The 12,930-nt window shown below is 46.1% G+C and overlaps 1 protein-coding gene across 3 annotated transcripts in view; it reads left to right on the top strand.

Moving 5' to 3' along the window:
• cep89 (centrosomal protein 89) overlaps positions 1-12,930 on the top strand; it is a 452,909-nt gene that overhangs the window by 62,515 nt on the left and 377,464 nt on the right. For all 3 annotated transcript variants that reach the window (XR_009651712.1, XM_060911315.1, XM_060911314.1), the window contains one exon: positions 7,653-7,850. Coding sequence is in view for 2 of the 3 variants with exons in the window: in XM_060911315.1 (XP_060767298.1) it covers positions 7,653-7,850 (198 nt within the window). In the remaining variant the exon portion in view is untranslated. The remainder of the gene's footprint in view (positions 1-7,652; positions 7,851-12,930) is intronic.

Below are 12,930 nucleotides of genomic sequence, written 5' to 3'. Positions count from 1 at the left end.
AGTTGTATATCATGATCATTACAAGTTAAAATGGTTTACAATACCACAATATTGCATTTCAAATTGTATTTTACGACTTGTTCGTGTGCTTTGGGCCACAATTCAGAATTATGGCAGGCATCACGGCAGCTTGTTTGCTTTCAGCTTCTCACTAGCATCTGAGCAAAGATCAAAACAAAACTAGGCTTTTTAAAATAGATTAGAATTTATATTGAAAAATGAGCTCATTAATATAATTATTAACACGTTAACTAATTATAAATCATAGGTTATACAAGCTGTTAGTTTAAATATAACCTTTATGCAACAACCTCTGAATATAACTGTGGCAGCGGGGGCGTGGTCAAGCGCCGGTCTGGGACAGGAGGGTGGAGCCAGGGAAGGTGAGTGGCAGAATTGCTACACCTGACGGTAATTAACCTGTGTTTTGTATGTGTTTTCCCAGTAAACCGCTCCCTATTTAAGGAGGCTGAGAGAGAGCAGAAGGAGCGCAACCCGGTATCGGATGCAGAGTGTATTTATGTGTGTGTGTTTTGGCTTACGCTGCTTAGACTGAAAAGTTTGGGAAAATAAATAAGCCGTCTCTGCATCTAAACATTGTCCTGCCGTCCTCTGTGCTCCACCCACACATTATCCGCGCTACAATAACACAAATATTTTTTCATTTATTTTATTATGAATCACAGAAACTGCATGGAAAATGACTGTGAAGCATGAACAGAATGACAGGTACTGACATCTATAAAGAAATATTTGCGCTCTGCAACACACACATACAGTGTCTTGCAAAAGTATTCATCCCCCTTGGTGTTTGTCCTGTTTTGTTGCATTACAAGCTGGGATTAAAATTTATTTTTGGGGGGGTTAACACCATTTGATTTACACAACATGCCTACCACTTTAAAGGTGCAAAATTTTTTTTTTATTGTGACACAAATAATAATTAAGATGAAAAAACAGAAATCTGGAGTGTGAGTAGGTATTCACCCCCCCAGAGTGAATACTTTGTAGATCCACTTTTTGCTGCGATTAGAGCTGCAAGTCTCTTGGGGTATGTCTCTATTAGCTTAGCACATCTAGCCACCGGGATTTTTGCCCGTTCCTCAAGGCAAAACTGCTCCAACTCCTTCAAGTTGGATGGGTTGCGTTGGTGTACAGCAATCTTCAAGTTATGCCACAGATTCTCAGTTGGATTGCGGTCTGGGCTTTGACTAGGTCATTCCAAGACATTTAACTGTTTCCCTTTAAACCATTCCAGTGTAGCTTTAGCAGTCTGTTTAGGGTCATTGTCCTGATGGAATGGAACCTTTGTCCCAGCCTCAAACTTCTGGGCGACTCAAACAGATTTTCCTCCAGAATTGCCCTGTACTTAGTGCCATCCATCTTTCCTTCAGTCCTGACCAGCTTTCCTGTCCCTGCAGATGAAAAATATCCCCACAGCATGATGCTGCCACCACCATGCTTCACTGTAGAAATGGTGTTCTCAGGGTGTTGTGAGGTTCGAGTTCTCTTTTCCAAAAAACAATGGCGTAGTCGTAATTCCAGTTTTGGTGGTGTTTATTGTGCTTATTCTTTAAATTTGTTCCTTAAGACAAGGATTTTTTAAGATGTTACCTTGACAGTTTCGGCGATAAACTTCCGCCTTCTTCAAAACAGTCACCAGATGTCGAGTGGTGACGTGCCTTATCAGCTGATGTTACTCTAAGGAGGCGTGAACGTCCCGCCCAATTTGACAGGTAGTTCACGCCTCCTGCTGTCAGGTCGCTCCTCCAGGACGGCGCTCCAGGTGTGTGACAGCGCGTACGCTCCCTCATCCCGGTTCATCGTTCTCTGCGCACGCTTTCGTATCTCCACTGCCTCTAAAATCCAACGCTGGAATCTATTTTCTTCAGCGCGAATGACTCTGGCCTCTTCCCAATTCATTATATGATTTTGCCGTTTACAGTGGTCTGAAATGGCTGATTTTAAGTTTCTTGGTGTGCTCTTTCTTTTTCGGATCTTGTGAGTCTTTTTGTTGTTTCTTTTTCACAAAACTTTGTACAAAATTTTGTACAAAAAAGTTTGTACAAAACTTACAGCACAGGACATAACAAAACTATTACATTTCATTTCCACTTCCACATATTTCCAATTCAGAGGCACAATTTACAGACAAAAAGAGGGATTTGCAATGGGGGACCCGCTATCTGCCACTCTATGCAACTTTTTTATGGAGGATCTGGAAACCCGAGCCATAGAAACAGCACCGGATGACTGCAAACCTATCTTCTGGAAAAGATACGTTGATGACATTCTTGAAATAACCAAAACAGGTCACACACAACAATTCACGGATCATCTAAACTCCATAGACAAGACAGGCAACATCAAATTCACACACGAAGAGGAAACGGACAAGACAATAGCTTTTCTGGACCTAAAAATACACCACACAGAAGAAGGGAACATTAAAATCACAACATACAGAAAACCTACACATACCGACCAATATCTACTCTGGACATCTGAACATCCCATCGCACACAAAATGTCAGTAATCAGAACACTATACGACCGAACACAGAACATCACGGAGGAGAAAGACAGACAGGAGGAGGAACAACACATCCAACAGGCATTAAAAAACTGCCAATATCCACCGTGGGCAATTCGAAAAGGGAAATTACAGACACAAACAAAGGAAAAAAACAAACAAACAAGGAAAAACACAGAAAAAACAAACCGAGGCTTTGTCACACTACCATACATAAAAGGAGTTACAGAACGCATCCAACGATCCATGAAGAAATACCACATCAACACCCCGGTCAAACCATACAAAAACCTCCGACAGCTGCTAGTTCACCCCAAAGATAAAATACAACTGGACAATAAATGCAACGTCATATATGAAATCCCTTGCCGTTCAAGTAATAAAGTTTATATTGGCGAAACGGGCAGATGCTTCCATACTCGCAAAAAAGAACACCAAATAGAATGTGAAAAAGAAACAACAAAAAGACTCACAAGATCCGAAAAAGAAAGAGCACACCAAGAAAACTTAAAATCAGCCATTTCAGACCACTGTAAACGGCAAAATCATATAATGAATTGGGAAGAGGCCAGAGTCATTCGCGCTGAAGAAAATAGATTCCAGCATTGGATTTTAGAGGCAGTGGAGATACGAAAGCGTGCGCAGAGAACGATGAACCGGGATGAGGGAGCGTACGCGCTGTCACACACCTGGAGCGCCGTCCTGGAGGAGCGACCTGACAGCAGGAGGCGTGAACTACCTGTCAAATTGGGCGGGACGTTCACGCCTCCTTAGAGTAACATCAGCTGATAAGGCACGTCACCACTCGACATCTGGTGACTGTTTTGAAGAAGGCGGAAGTTTATCGCCGAAACTGTCAAGGTAACATCTTAAAAAATCCTTGTCTTAAGAAACGAATTTAAAGAATAGTTTCAATAGGTAGACATAATGAACTTTCACTACATGTTTATTGTGCTTGTTTCCCAAGTGCAACAAGAAGTAAATGAAAAAATATTTATAAATAAATGCAAGAAAAATGCAAATGTCCATAAAAGAGGGGAGAAAAAAGCCCTATTTATACACAGTACTTCATTTACTGGCAAAGTCTCTCCAGAGATGTTACCTCCTGTGTAACTCCAGCAACTACTTTCTAGCTTGGAGGTAGCCTCCCTTTTATAGGCCCCAGGCTCCTCCTATACCCATGAAAACCAGTGTAATCCATAACAGTTTAATCCAGGCATGTCTAATTCTAATAAACAAAATATGAAAAAGATAAAGAAAAACACAATTCAGGTACCAATATCATTCTAACCAATAAAGCAGGTAAGAAATAATAAAAAAAAACTACAAAATTATACTGATGTCACCCACGAGCGCCCCGCAAATGAGGCTTTTTAAGCACGACGATGACGTTTGCACTGTTTAAATAAATGCGGTACAGCAACAGTGCGGATACACCAACAGTCATCAAATACAGCTGTTCAATGCTCACAGTCAATTCCGCTTTGGGGTAGGCATGGTTATCCCCATGCGCACACACAATGTTTGTTTTCCTACCATAATCCACACATCCAACTGGCACAAAATACTTTTTCACCAAAGATGTGGCACTGCCACTGTCCAATAGTGCAGTGGCTTTCTGGCCATTCAGAGTCAGAGTTTTATGGGGGGGTTCTAAGCCCTCTGTTCTCAGAGACCTCTGCCTCTTGTCTGGGTGCATAACAGAAACCAGTAAGCTTGGCTCTGCGTACTGGACACACAGAAGCTTTGTGGCCTGATTGCTGACAATAATAACATATCAAGGGCTTACTGACAGATGGCTGGGCTGTAGTGGAGCTGAAGTTACCTCTGATTTCCTGGCTCCTCTTCCCCTTGACATGCCAGGCCTGTGAGGACTGCACAGCTGGTTGGGGCATTGTGCTGGTGAAGCGTGTCTGTCCTCCTCCCCGCCATACATTCAGGAACTGCAGCGCCAGCTTTGCTGCAGAAGATCCGTCTTCAGGTTCACACTCCTTCACCCAGGTCCTCCCGTCCAGTGGGAAGACACACGGCAGATGCTCCAAGATGATTTGCTCCCCGATCTGCTCCTTGGAGAGTTGATCTGGTCGAATCCAGCGGCGGTAGAGACCTCTCAGGTGATGATAAGTCTCAGTGGGGCTTTCTCCTACTGGCACTGAAGTAGCACGAAACTGCTGCCTGTATGTATCAGGTGAAATGTTGAATTGGGTCAGCAGGGCATCTTTTAGGTCTTTGTAGCAATGGGTGTTATCTTCATCCATGGCGGTATAGGCCTCCAACGCCTTCCCAGACAGAAGAGGGACAAGCCGGCAGGCCCACTCGGTTTCCGGGCATTTCCATGTCTTGGCAATGCGCTCAAATCACAGCAGGTAATTTTCAATGTCCTTGCTGCCTGAACAAAATTATACTGATGTCACCCACGAGCGCCCCACCAATGCGGCGTTTTAAGCGCGACGATGACGTTTGCACTGTTTAAATAAATGCAGTACAGACGACAGATGAATTATAGAGTGAAGTGGTGAGTAAAACCCAAAGATGATTTTATGGCAAGTAAAATGGTTATTTAGGAAGGCAAGTGTGCACCCATGGCAACCTAAAATGACTAATTGACCAGCACAATTGAAACAGAATGAACAATTATTATTGTGAGAATGAAAACGGGTTCAGTTCAGCTGTGTGTGTGTGTGTTTGTGTGGCAGCGGGGGCGTGGCCAAGTGTCAGTTTGTGAATGGAGGGCGGGGCCAGGGAAGGTTAGTGGCTAAGTCATTACACCTGGTGTCAATTAATGTGTGTGTGTGTGTGAGTGTGTATTTGTTGCAGGGATGGTGGAGCATAAAAGGAGGGGGAGAGCAGAGAAGAGGTCTCTCCCGACCAGAACATGTGTGTGTGTCATGTATGAATGTGTTTGAGCAGTGAGTGATGAAAGCTGAAAAGCAACAAGAAATCATAAAAAGTGTGTGTGTAAAATCAACTCCCACCTGCCGTGCTTCTATGCTCCACCCATATCAGGGATCTGTTACAGTGTGTGTGTGTGTGCCCCCCCGCACCTCACGACGGGCTACTCAGTCACACAGGGTGATGGGAAGTGGTGGGTTTGCACCACACATGGAGTTTCCCATGATGGCCAAAAAGTTAAATTTTAGTCTCAAGTGACCCAAGAATCTTCTTCCATGTGTTTGGGTAGTCTGCCACATGCTGTTGGGCAAGCTCCAAACACATTTTCTTGAAGCAATGACTTTTCTGGCCACTCTTCCATAAAGCCCCGCTCTGTGGAGTGTATGGCTTAAAGTGGTCCTATGGACAGATACTCCCATCTCCGCTGTGGATCTTTGCAGTTCCTTCAGTGTTATCTTTGGTGTCTTTGTTGCATCTCTGATTAATGCCCTCCTTGCCCGGTTTATGAGTCTTGGTGGGCAGCCTTCTCTTATCAGGTTTGTAGTGGTGACATATTCCATTTTGCTATAATGGATCTAATGATGCTCCCTGGGATATTCAAAGTTTGGGGTATTTTTGTTTATAATCCAACCCTGGTCTGTACTTCTCCACAACTTTGTCTCTGACCTGTTTGGAGGCTCCTTGGTTTTTATGTTGCTTGCTTAGTAGTGTTGCAGAGTCAGGGTCCTTCCAGAACAGGTTGATTTCTCCAGACATCATGTGACAGATCATGTGACACTTTGTTTGCACACAGGTGGATCTTAATCAACTAATTATGTGACTTATAAAGTGAATTGGTTGGACCAGCTCTTATTTAGGAGTTTCATATGAAAGGGGGTGAATACCTATGCACACTCCAGATTTCTGTTTTTTCATCTTAATTATTGTTTGTGTCACAATTAAAAAAAAAAACAATTTGCACCTTTAAAATGGTCAGCATGTTGTGTAAATCAAATGATGCTAACCCCCCAAAAATCAACTTTAATTCCAGCTTACAGTGCGATCCAAATCAGCAGGCTAAATCCAAAACGTTAATCAGGCTAAGGGTCGGGTGAGGCGCAAACAGGATATCAGAGGCAGAATGAGAATGAGAAACAGGAAATCAGAAATAAGGGTAGAAAGGCTCGGTAATGGGTGCTGACTCAACGTAATATTTCGCACTGATCATGCATCAGCACAGTCCTTAAATAGGTGCACATATAGCTTCTTAATTAAGTTCAACGGCGCGCATGCTGGAGTCCGATCGATGCGCACACAATCCGGAGCGCGCCTTCAGGTGCATGCACCACAGCGTGCAGGACTGACCGAGACAAAACAGGACAGACACCAAGGGGGATGAGTACTTTTGCAAGCCTCTCTATATGCAAGCACAGTTATTGACACTTGCCTAAATTAAAGTCGTTGTTTAATACAGTCTTTTGGAAAGTTGGAAAGCTTCAGTTATCAGCTCAAGAAAATGCTCAAGAAGGGCTATCAAACTTCACGAGATCACCAAGATATTCAAAAGCTAAAACATTTAAAGTTTTCAACATCACTCACTGGGCTTTGTCGTCAATGTGGAATGCAATAGTTGTTAGCCATATAGCCAGTGTTGTAGCTTGTATAAGACTGTAGTAATGGGCTCTAACGTTCTTTTTCTGGTAAGGATGCTAGCTGCTGATCTCTTCTTGAAGCATGGTGCAGTAGTCCAAACCAGAGTTAATTAAATTGTGAAAGTTGTAAGATGCGCTGGGTGAACTGTTGTATTTCAGAGAAATGTAATTTTCTCTTATCTTATTCTGTCTCCTTCATGTACTTTCTGCTCGCTTCATTTCTCTGTTCTCTCACTGTGACTTATAGCTGTGTTCTTTCTATTTGTTTTGATGGCATGTTGAACTGAAATTGTTCCGATTCTGATTTTGCTTCACTCTATAACCATGTTTGTGTTTTTCTCTGTGAAAAAGCCACAATTCTCTTCTGTCTGCAGGAAATCAAAGCAAATCCGTCTGGGTTTTTAGCTTTATTTCATGCCCAAAATGCTAAAAAAAAAAGAAATTCTGACTTGTTTCTACTGTTCATTTGAATTGAATGCTAATGTAAGGTTAGTCCTTGGTTTTCTCCCTGAAGGGCTTGGGGTTAAGACCATTTCATTCATGAGACATTTAACTGCTCACTTCTCTGCTGTGTTGTGTTGCTTTATGTTGTGCAGAGGTGAATGAGGCTTATCACCGTGCTGTGGAGTTTCAGCAGGAGCTGGTGAAGGAACTGAGAGAGCTTAGAGAACAGAATCACACTCTGACTGCACAGAAGGAGGTGCTGGAGAGCACGTGCTCACAACAGAACCAGCAAATCCAGCAGCTACACCAGCAACGATTACACTCATCCCAAGACAGAAGGCACTCTCTAGGTGGGCACTACACCAGCCCATGCACAGACACATGGTCATAGAGTTGAAGCCAAAAGTGTACATACACCTTTGCTTTCTTTATTTCATTTTTATTTACTATATCAGATTTTTAGAAGGTCAAAGGTGCACTTTATTAGTGTTGGGTAGTGTTGGCCATGACTGTGTTAAAATGTGCTCCTGAACCCAGTTGATATTGGCATTTCTTTGGTTTAAATTGTTTCTCTTTGACTGAAACTTTGTGTCTCTTCGAGCGGTTCAGATGAAACCGATGTTGCCGTCTAGTATAACTAAGGTGGATGCAGATTTGGAGTGAGCTTATTTTGGTCCAGGTTCCCAGTTCGAATCCCATGAGTGCTTACTTGTTTTTTTATGCCTACAAAGATAAACCAGTTGAACCATAACATCAGATTCCCTTTTTGCCCCAACTCCAGCCAGGAATGTGAAACAGATAAGATAACATACTGTAATGGACTTTGCTGAAGGATATATCTCCTGGGGCCTGGCCGGGCTCAGCCCGAAGAGGTGACGTGGGCCCGACCTCCTGTGGGTTCACCACCCACAGAGGTAGCAGTAGGGGACTGGTGCAGTGTGGATTGGGTGGCAGTCGAAGGCAGGGGCCTCGATGACCTGATCCCCGGAACAGCGGCTGGCTGTTGGGACATGGAATGTCACTTCACTGGGGGGGAAAGAACCTGAGCTTGTGCGGGAGGTTGAGAGGTACCGGCTAGAGATAGTCGGGCTCACCTGCATGCACAGCTTGGGCTCTGGAACCCAGCTCCTCGAGAGGGGCTGGACTCTCCACTTCTCTGGAGTCGCCCGTGGTGAGCGGCGGCGGGCTAGTGTGGGCTTGCTTATAGCTCCCCAGCTCAGCCGCCATGTGTTGGAGTTTACCCCAGTGAATGAGAGGGTCGCCTCTCTGCGCCTTCAGATTGGGGAGAGGGCTCTTGCTGTTGTTTGTGCCTACGGGCCAAATAGCAGTATAAAGTATCCGGCCTTCTTGGAGTCCCTGGGAGAGGTACTGAGGGGTGCTCAGACTGGGGACTCCATTGTGCTACTGGGGGACTTCAATGCTCACGTGGGCGATGACAGTGACACCTGGAGGGGTGTGGTTGGGAGGAACGGACTCCCCGATCTGAACCCGAGTGGTGTTTTATTATTGGACTTCTGTGCTAGTCACGGTTTGTCCATAACGAACACCATGTTCGAGCATAGGGGTGTCCATAAGTGCACGTGGCACCAGGACACCTTAGGTCGGAGGTCGATGATAGACTTTGTAGTCGTTTCATCTGATCTCCGGCCCTATGTCTTGGACACTCGGGTGAAGAGAGGGGCTGAGCTGTCAACTGATCACCACCTGGTGGTGAGTTGGATCCGCTGGCGGAGGAGGAAGCTGGACAGACCTGGCAGGCCCAAACGTATGGTGAGGGTCTGCTGGGAACGTCTGGCTGAGCACTCTGTTGGGGAGGTCTTTAACTCCCACCTCCCGGAGAGCTTTTCCCAGCTTCCGAGGGAAGCGGGGGACATTGAGACTGAGTGGACCATGTTCTCTACCTCCATTGTGGACACAGCTGTTCGGAGCTGTGGCCGCAAGGTCTCCGGTGCCTGTCGTGGCGGCAATCCCCGAACCCGGTGGTGGACACCAGAAGTAAGGGATGCCGTCAAGCTGAAGAAGGAGTCCTATTGGGCCATGTTGGCCTCCAGGACTCCTGAGGCAGCTGACGGGTATTGGCAGGCCAGGCGTGCTGCAGCTCGGGCAGTTGCGGAGGCAAAAACTCGGAACTGGGAGGAGTTCGGGGAGGCCATGGAGAAGGACTATCGGTCGGCCTCGAAGAAATTCTGGCAAACTGTCTGGCGCCTCAGGAGGGGGAAGCAGTACTCTGCCAACACTGTTTACAGTGCGGGTGGGGAGCTGTTGACCTCGACTGGGGACATTGTTGGGCGGTGGAAGGAATACTTTGAGGATCTCCTCAATCCCACCGTTATATCTTCCACTGAGGAGACTGAGGCTGATGACTCAGAGGTGGACTCGTCCATTACCCAAGCCAAAGTCACTGAGGTGGTTTGCAAGCTCCTCGGTGGCAAGGCACCGGGGGTGGATGAGATCCACCCTGAGTATCTCAAGTCTCTGGATGTTGTGGGGCTGTCTTGGTTGACACGCCTCTGCAACATCGCGTGGCGGTCGGGGACAGTGCCTCTGGAGTGGCAGACTGGGGTGGTGGTCCCTCTTTTTAAGAAAGGGGACCGGAGAGTGTGCTCCAATTATAGGGGAATCACACTTCTCAGCCTCCCAGGGAAGGTTTACTCCAGGGTACTGGAGAGGAGAATTCGACCAATAGTCGAACCTCGGATCCAGGAGGAACAATGCGGTTTTCGTCCTGGTCGTGGACCACTGGACCAGCTCTATACCCTTCATAGGGTGCTCGAGGGTTCATGGGAGTTTGCCCAACCAGTCCACATGTGCTTTGTGGATCTGGAGAAGGCATTCAACCGTGTCTCCCGTGGTATTCTGTGGGGGGTGCTTTGGGAGTATGGGGTTCGGGGCTCTTTGCTAAGGGCTGTCCGGTCCCTGTACGAATGGAGCAGGAGTCTGGTTCGCATTGCCGGCAGTAAGTCAGACCTGTTCCCAGTGCATATTGGACTCCGGCAGGGCTGCCCTTTGTCACTGGTTCTGTTCATAATTTTTATGGACAGAATTTCTAAGCGCAGCCAGGGGCCGGAAGGAATCCTGTTTGGGAACCACAGGATTTCATCTCTGCTTTTTGCGGATGATGTTGTCCTGTTGGCTTCTTCAAACCAGGACCTTCAGCATGCACTGGGGCGGTTTGCAGTCGAGTGTGAAGCGACTGGGATGAGAATCAGCACCTCCAAGTCCGAGGCCATGGTTCTCGACCGGAAAAGGGTGGCTTGCCCTCTCCAGGTTGGTGGAGAAGTCCTGCCTCAAGTGGAGGAGTTTAAGTATCTCGGGATCTTGTTCACGAGTGAGGGAAGGATGGAGCATGAGATCGACAGGTGGATCGGTGCAGCCTCCGCAGTGATGCGGTCGCTTTACCGGTCCGTCGTGGTGAAGAAGGAGCTGAGCCAAAAGGCGAAGCTCTCAATTTACCGGTCGATCTACGTTCCGACTCTCACCTATGATCATGAGCTTTGGGTAATGACCGAAAGAACAAGATCACGGATACAAGCGGCCGAAATGAGTTTCCTTCGCAGGGTGGCTGGGCGCTCCCTTAGAGATAGGGTGAGAAGCACAGTCACTCGGGAGGAGCTCGGAGTAGAGCCGCTGCTCCTCCACATCAAGAGGAATCAGCTGAGGTGGCTCGGGCATCTTTTTCGGATGCCTCCTGGACGCCTCCCTGGGGAGGTGTTCCAGGCATGTCCCCCCGGGAGGACGCCCCGGGGAAGACCCAGGACACGCTGGAGGGACTATGTCTCTCGGCTGGCCTGGGAACGCCTCGGTGTTCTTCCCGAGGAGCTGGCCGAGGTGTCTGGGGAAAGGGAAGTTTGGGCTTCCATGCTTAGACTGCTGCCTCCGTGACCCGGTCCCGGATAAAGCGGAAGAACACGAGACGAGACGAGATATATCTCCTAGCTGTAAAAATTCCCCTGAGAAGTAAACTAGGTTGTCTGCCCAAACTATTTCATCTCATTTTTATTTTTATCATTGTCAGTACAATTTAGTCATGAAATAAAAGGGGAATACTTATCATCAAAATTTTCGTTGACAAGGAGGCCCACAGACCTGAGTTACACCAGTTCTGTCAGGATGAAAGGGAAAAAAATTTCAAGAGTATTGTGAGATGTCTTTGTAAGGCTACAAAGGATTTGACTTACCAAGGATCTTACCTTATTGGCAAGGCTCTTTGACTTAACAGATGTCACAGCTCAAACCACAGAGGCTATCCAGAACAATATGCAAGAACAATGTAGCTTAGAACAATGCATGTCTGTTGTTCATATAGTGAAATGTTGCAGTAATGTCCAAGTAGGGTTCAGGTAGGCTTGACAGTGCACCGCTGTGTCAGTGAACCTCCCATACGTTTGTATGGGAGAACAGCATGCTTTTGTTTGGTATTTAAAGATATTTAAAAGTGCTTAATCTACATAAAACTTGTGTTGACTTAAGGATAAATAACATATTTATGGAATATATTGTTAAATTTGTGTGGCATTGTGATGAGCTTTTACTTTAAGCATTTAATGTTGTGTAATGCAGTACACCAAACTCATGGGCACCGCCAGCTTGGGTTTTTTAGTGATATTCATCACCGGTCCGTGTGTTTTGTTGTTGCTTCCAGCTCGCTCACTGTTGGTTCAGTCAACTTGAAACTCATGATTCCCACCCAGTGGTCGAATCTCTCATGTTGACTTGATTTTTCCAATAAAATCGGCTGAACACTTTGCTGTCGAGTGCCCGAGAAAGATCAGATCACTGAGGAAAATGTTGCATCCTTCCTAAAAATCAGTGATTTTCTGAATATTTTTTTCCATGGAGAAAAACGAGAAGGTGTATAAATATCAGTAATCTTGTTTTGAAGAAAAGTAACAAAAGTTTGACCCTCTTATACACAGTGCATTCGAGCACCACCGTTGTTAGTCATGCTTGGTGTCCACAATTTAAAGTGAACATACCCGCTTAATTCTGGCTTTTATGTTTAAACACAAAGGATGGACCAATTTCATTGATGTATTACTTTTAAGCCTTCTAGGTGTATAATTGTGATATACAAGAAGAAGCCTTTATTTATCCCTGTAGCAGTTCGGATGGGTGGGTGGAGCACAGAAGGACGGCAGGCCAGAACTGAGTTCACAAAACCTGTTTATTTTAGCTTTTCAGCCTTAACTATACACATATACACACACACACTTCCGTCGTCTGGTTGGGGAGAGAGACCGCTCTGCTCTCGCTCTCTTCCTTAAATAGGGCACGGTCACTGGGGAAGACACACAAACACATTAATCAACCTCAGGTGCAGTGATTCTGCCACTTACCTTCTCCGACTCCGCCCTCCGGTCACAGACCAACGCTTGGCTACACCCCCGCTGCCACATACCCCCACTGCCCGACTCAGGCCGGGTGGCTGTC

The sequence above is a fragment of the Neoarius graeffei genome, chromosome 27 (genome assembly GCF_027579695.1).
Source record: "Neoarius graeffei isolate fNeoGra1 chromosome 27, fNeoGra1.pri, whole genome shotgun sequence".
NCBI classification, from domain to species: Eukaryota; Metazoa; Chordata; class Actinopteri; order Siluriformes; family Ariidae; genus Neoarius; species Neoarius graeffei.
The sequence above is the reverse complement of the archived record's forward strand: the minus strand, read 5'-3'. Positions and strand labels throughout refer to the sequence as shown.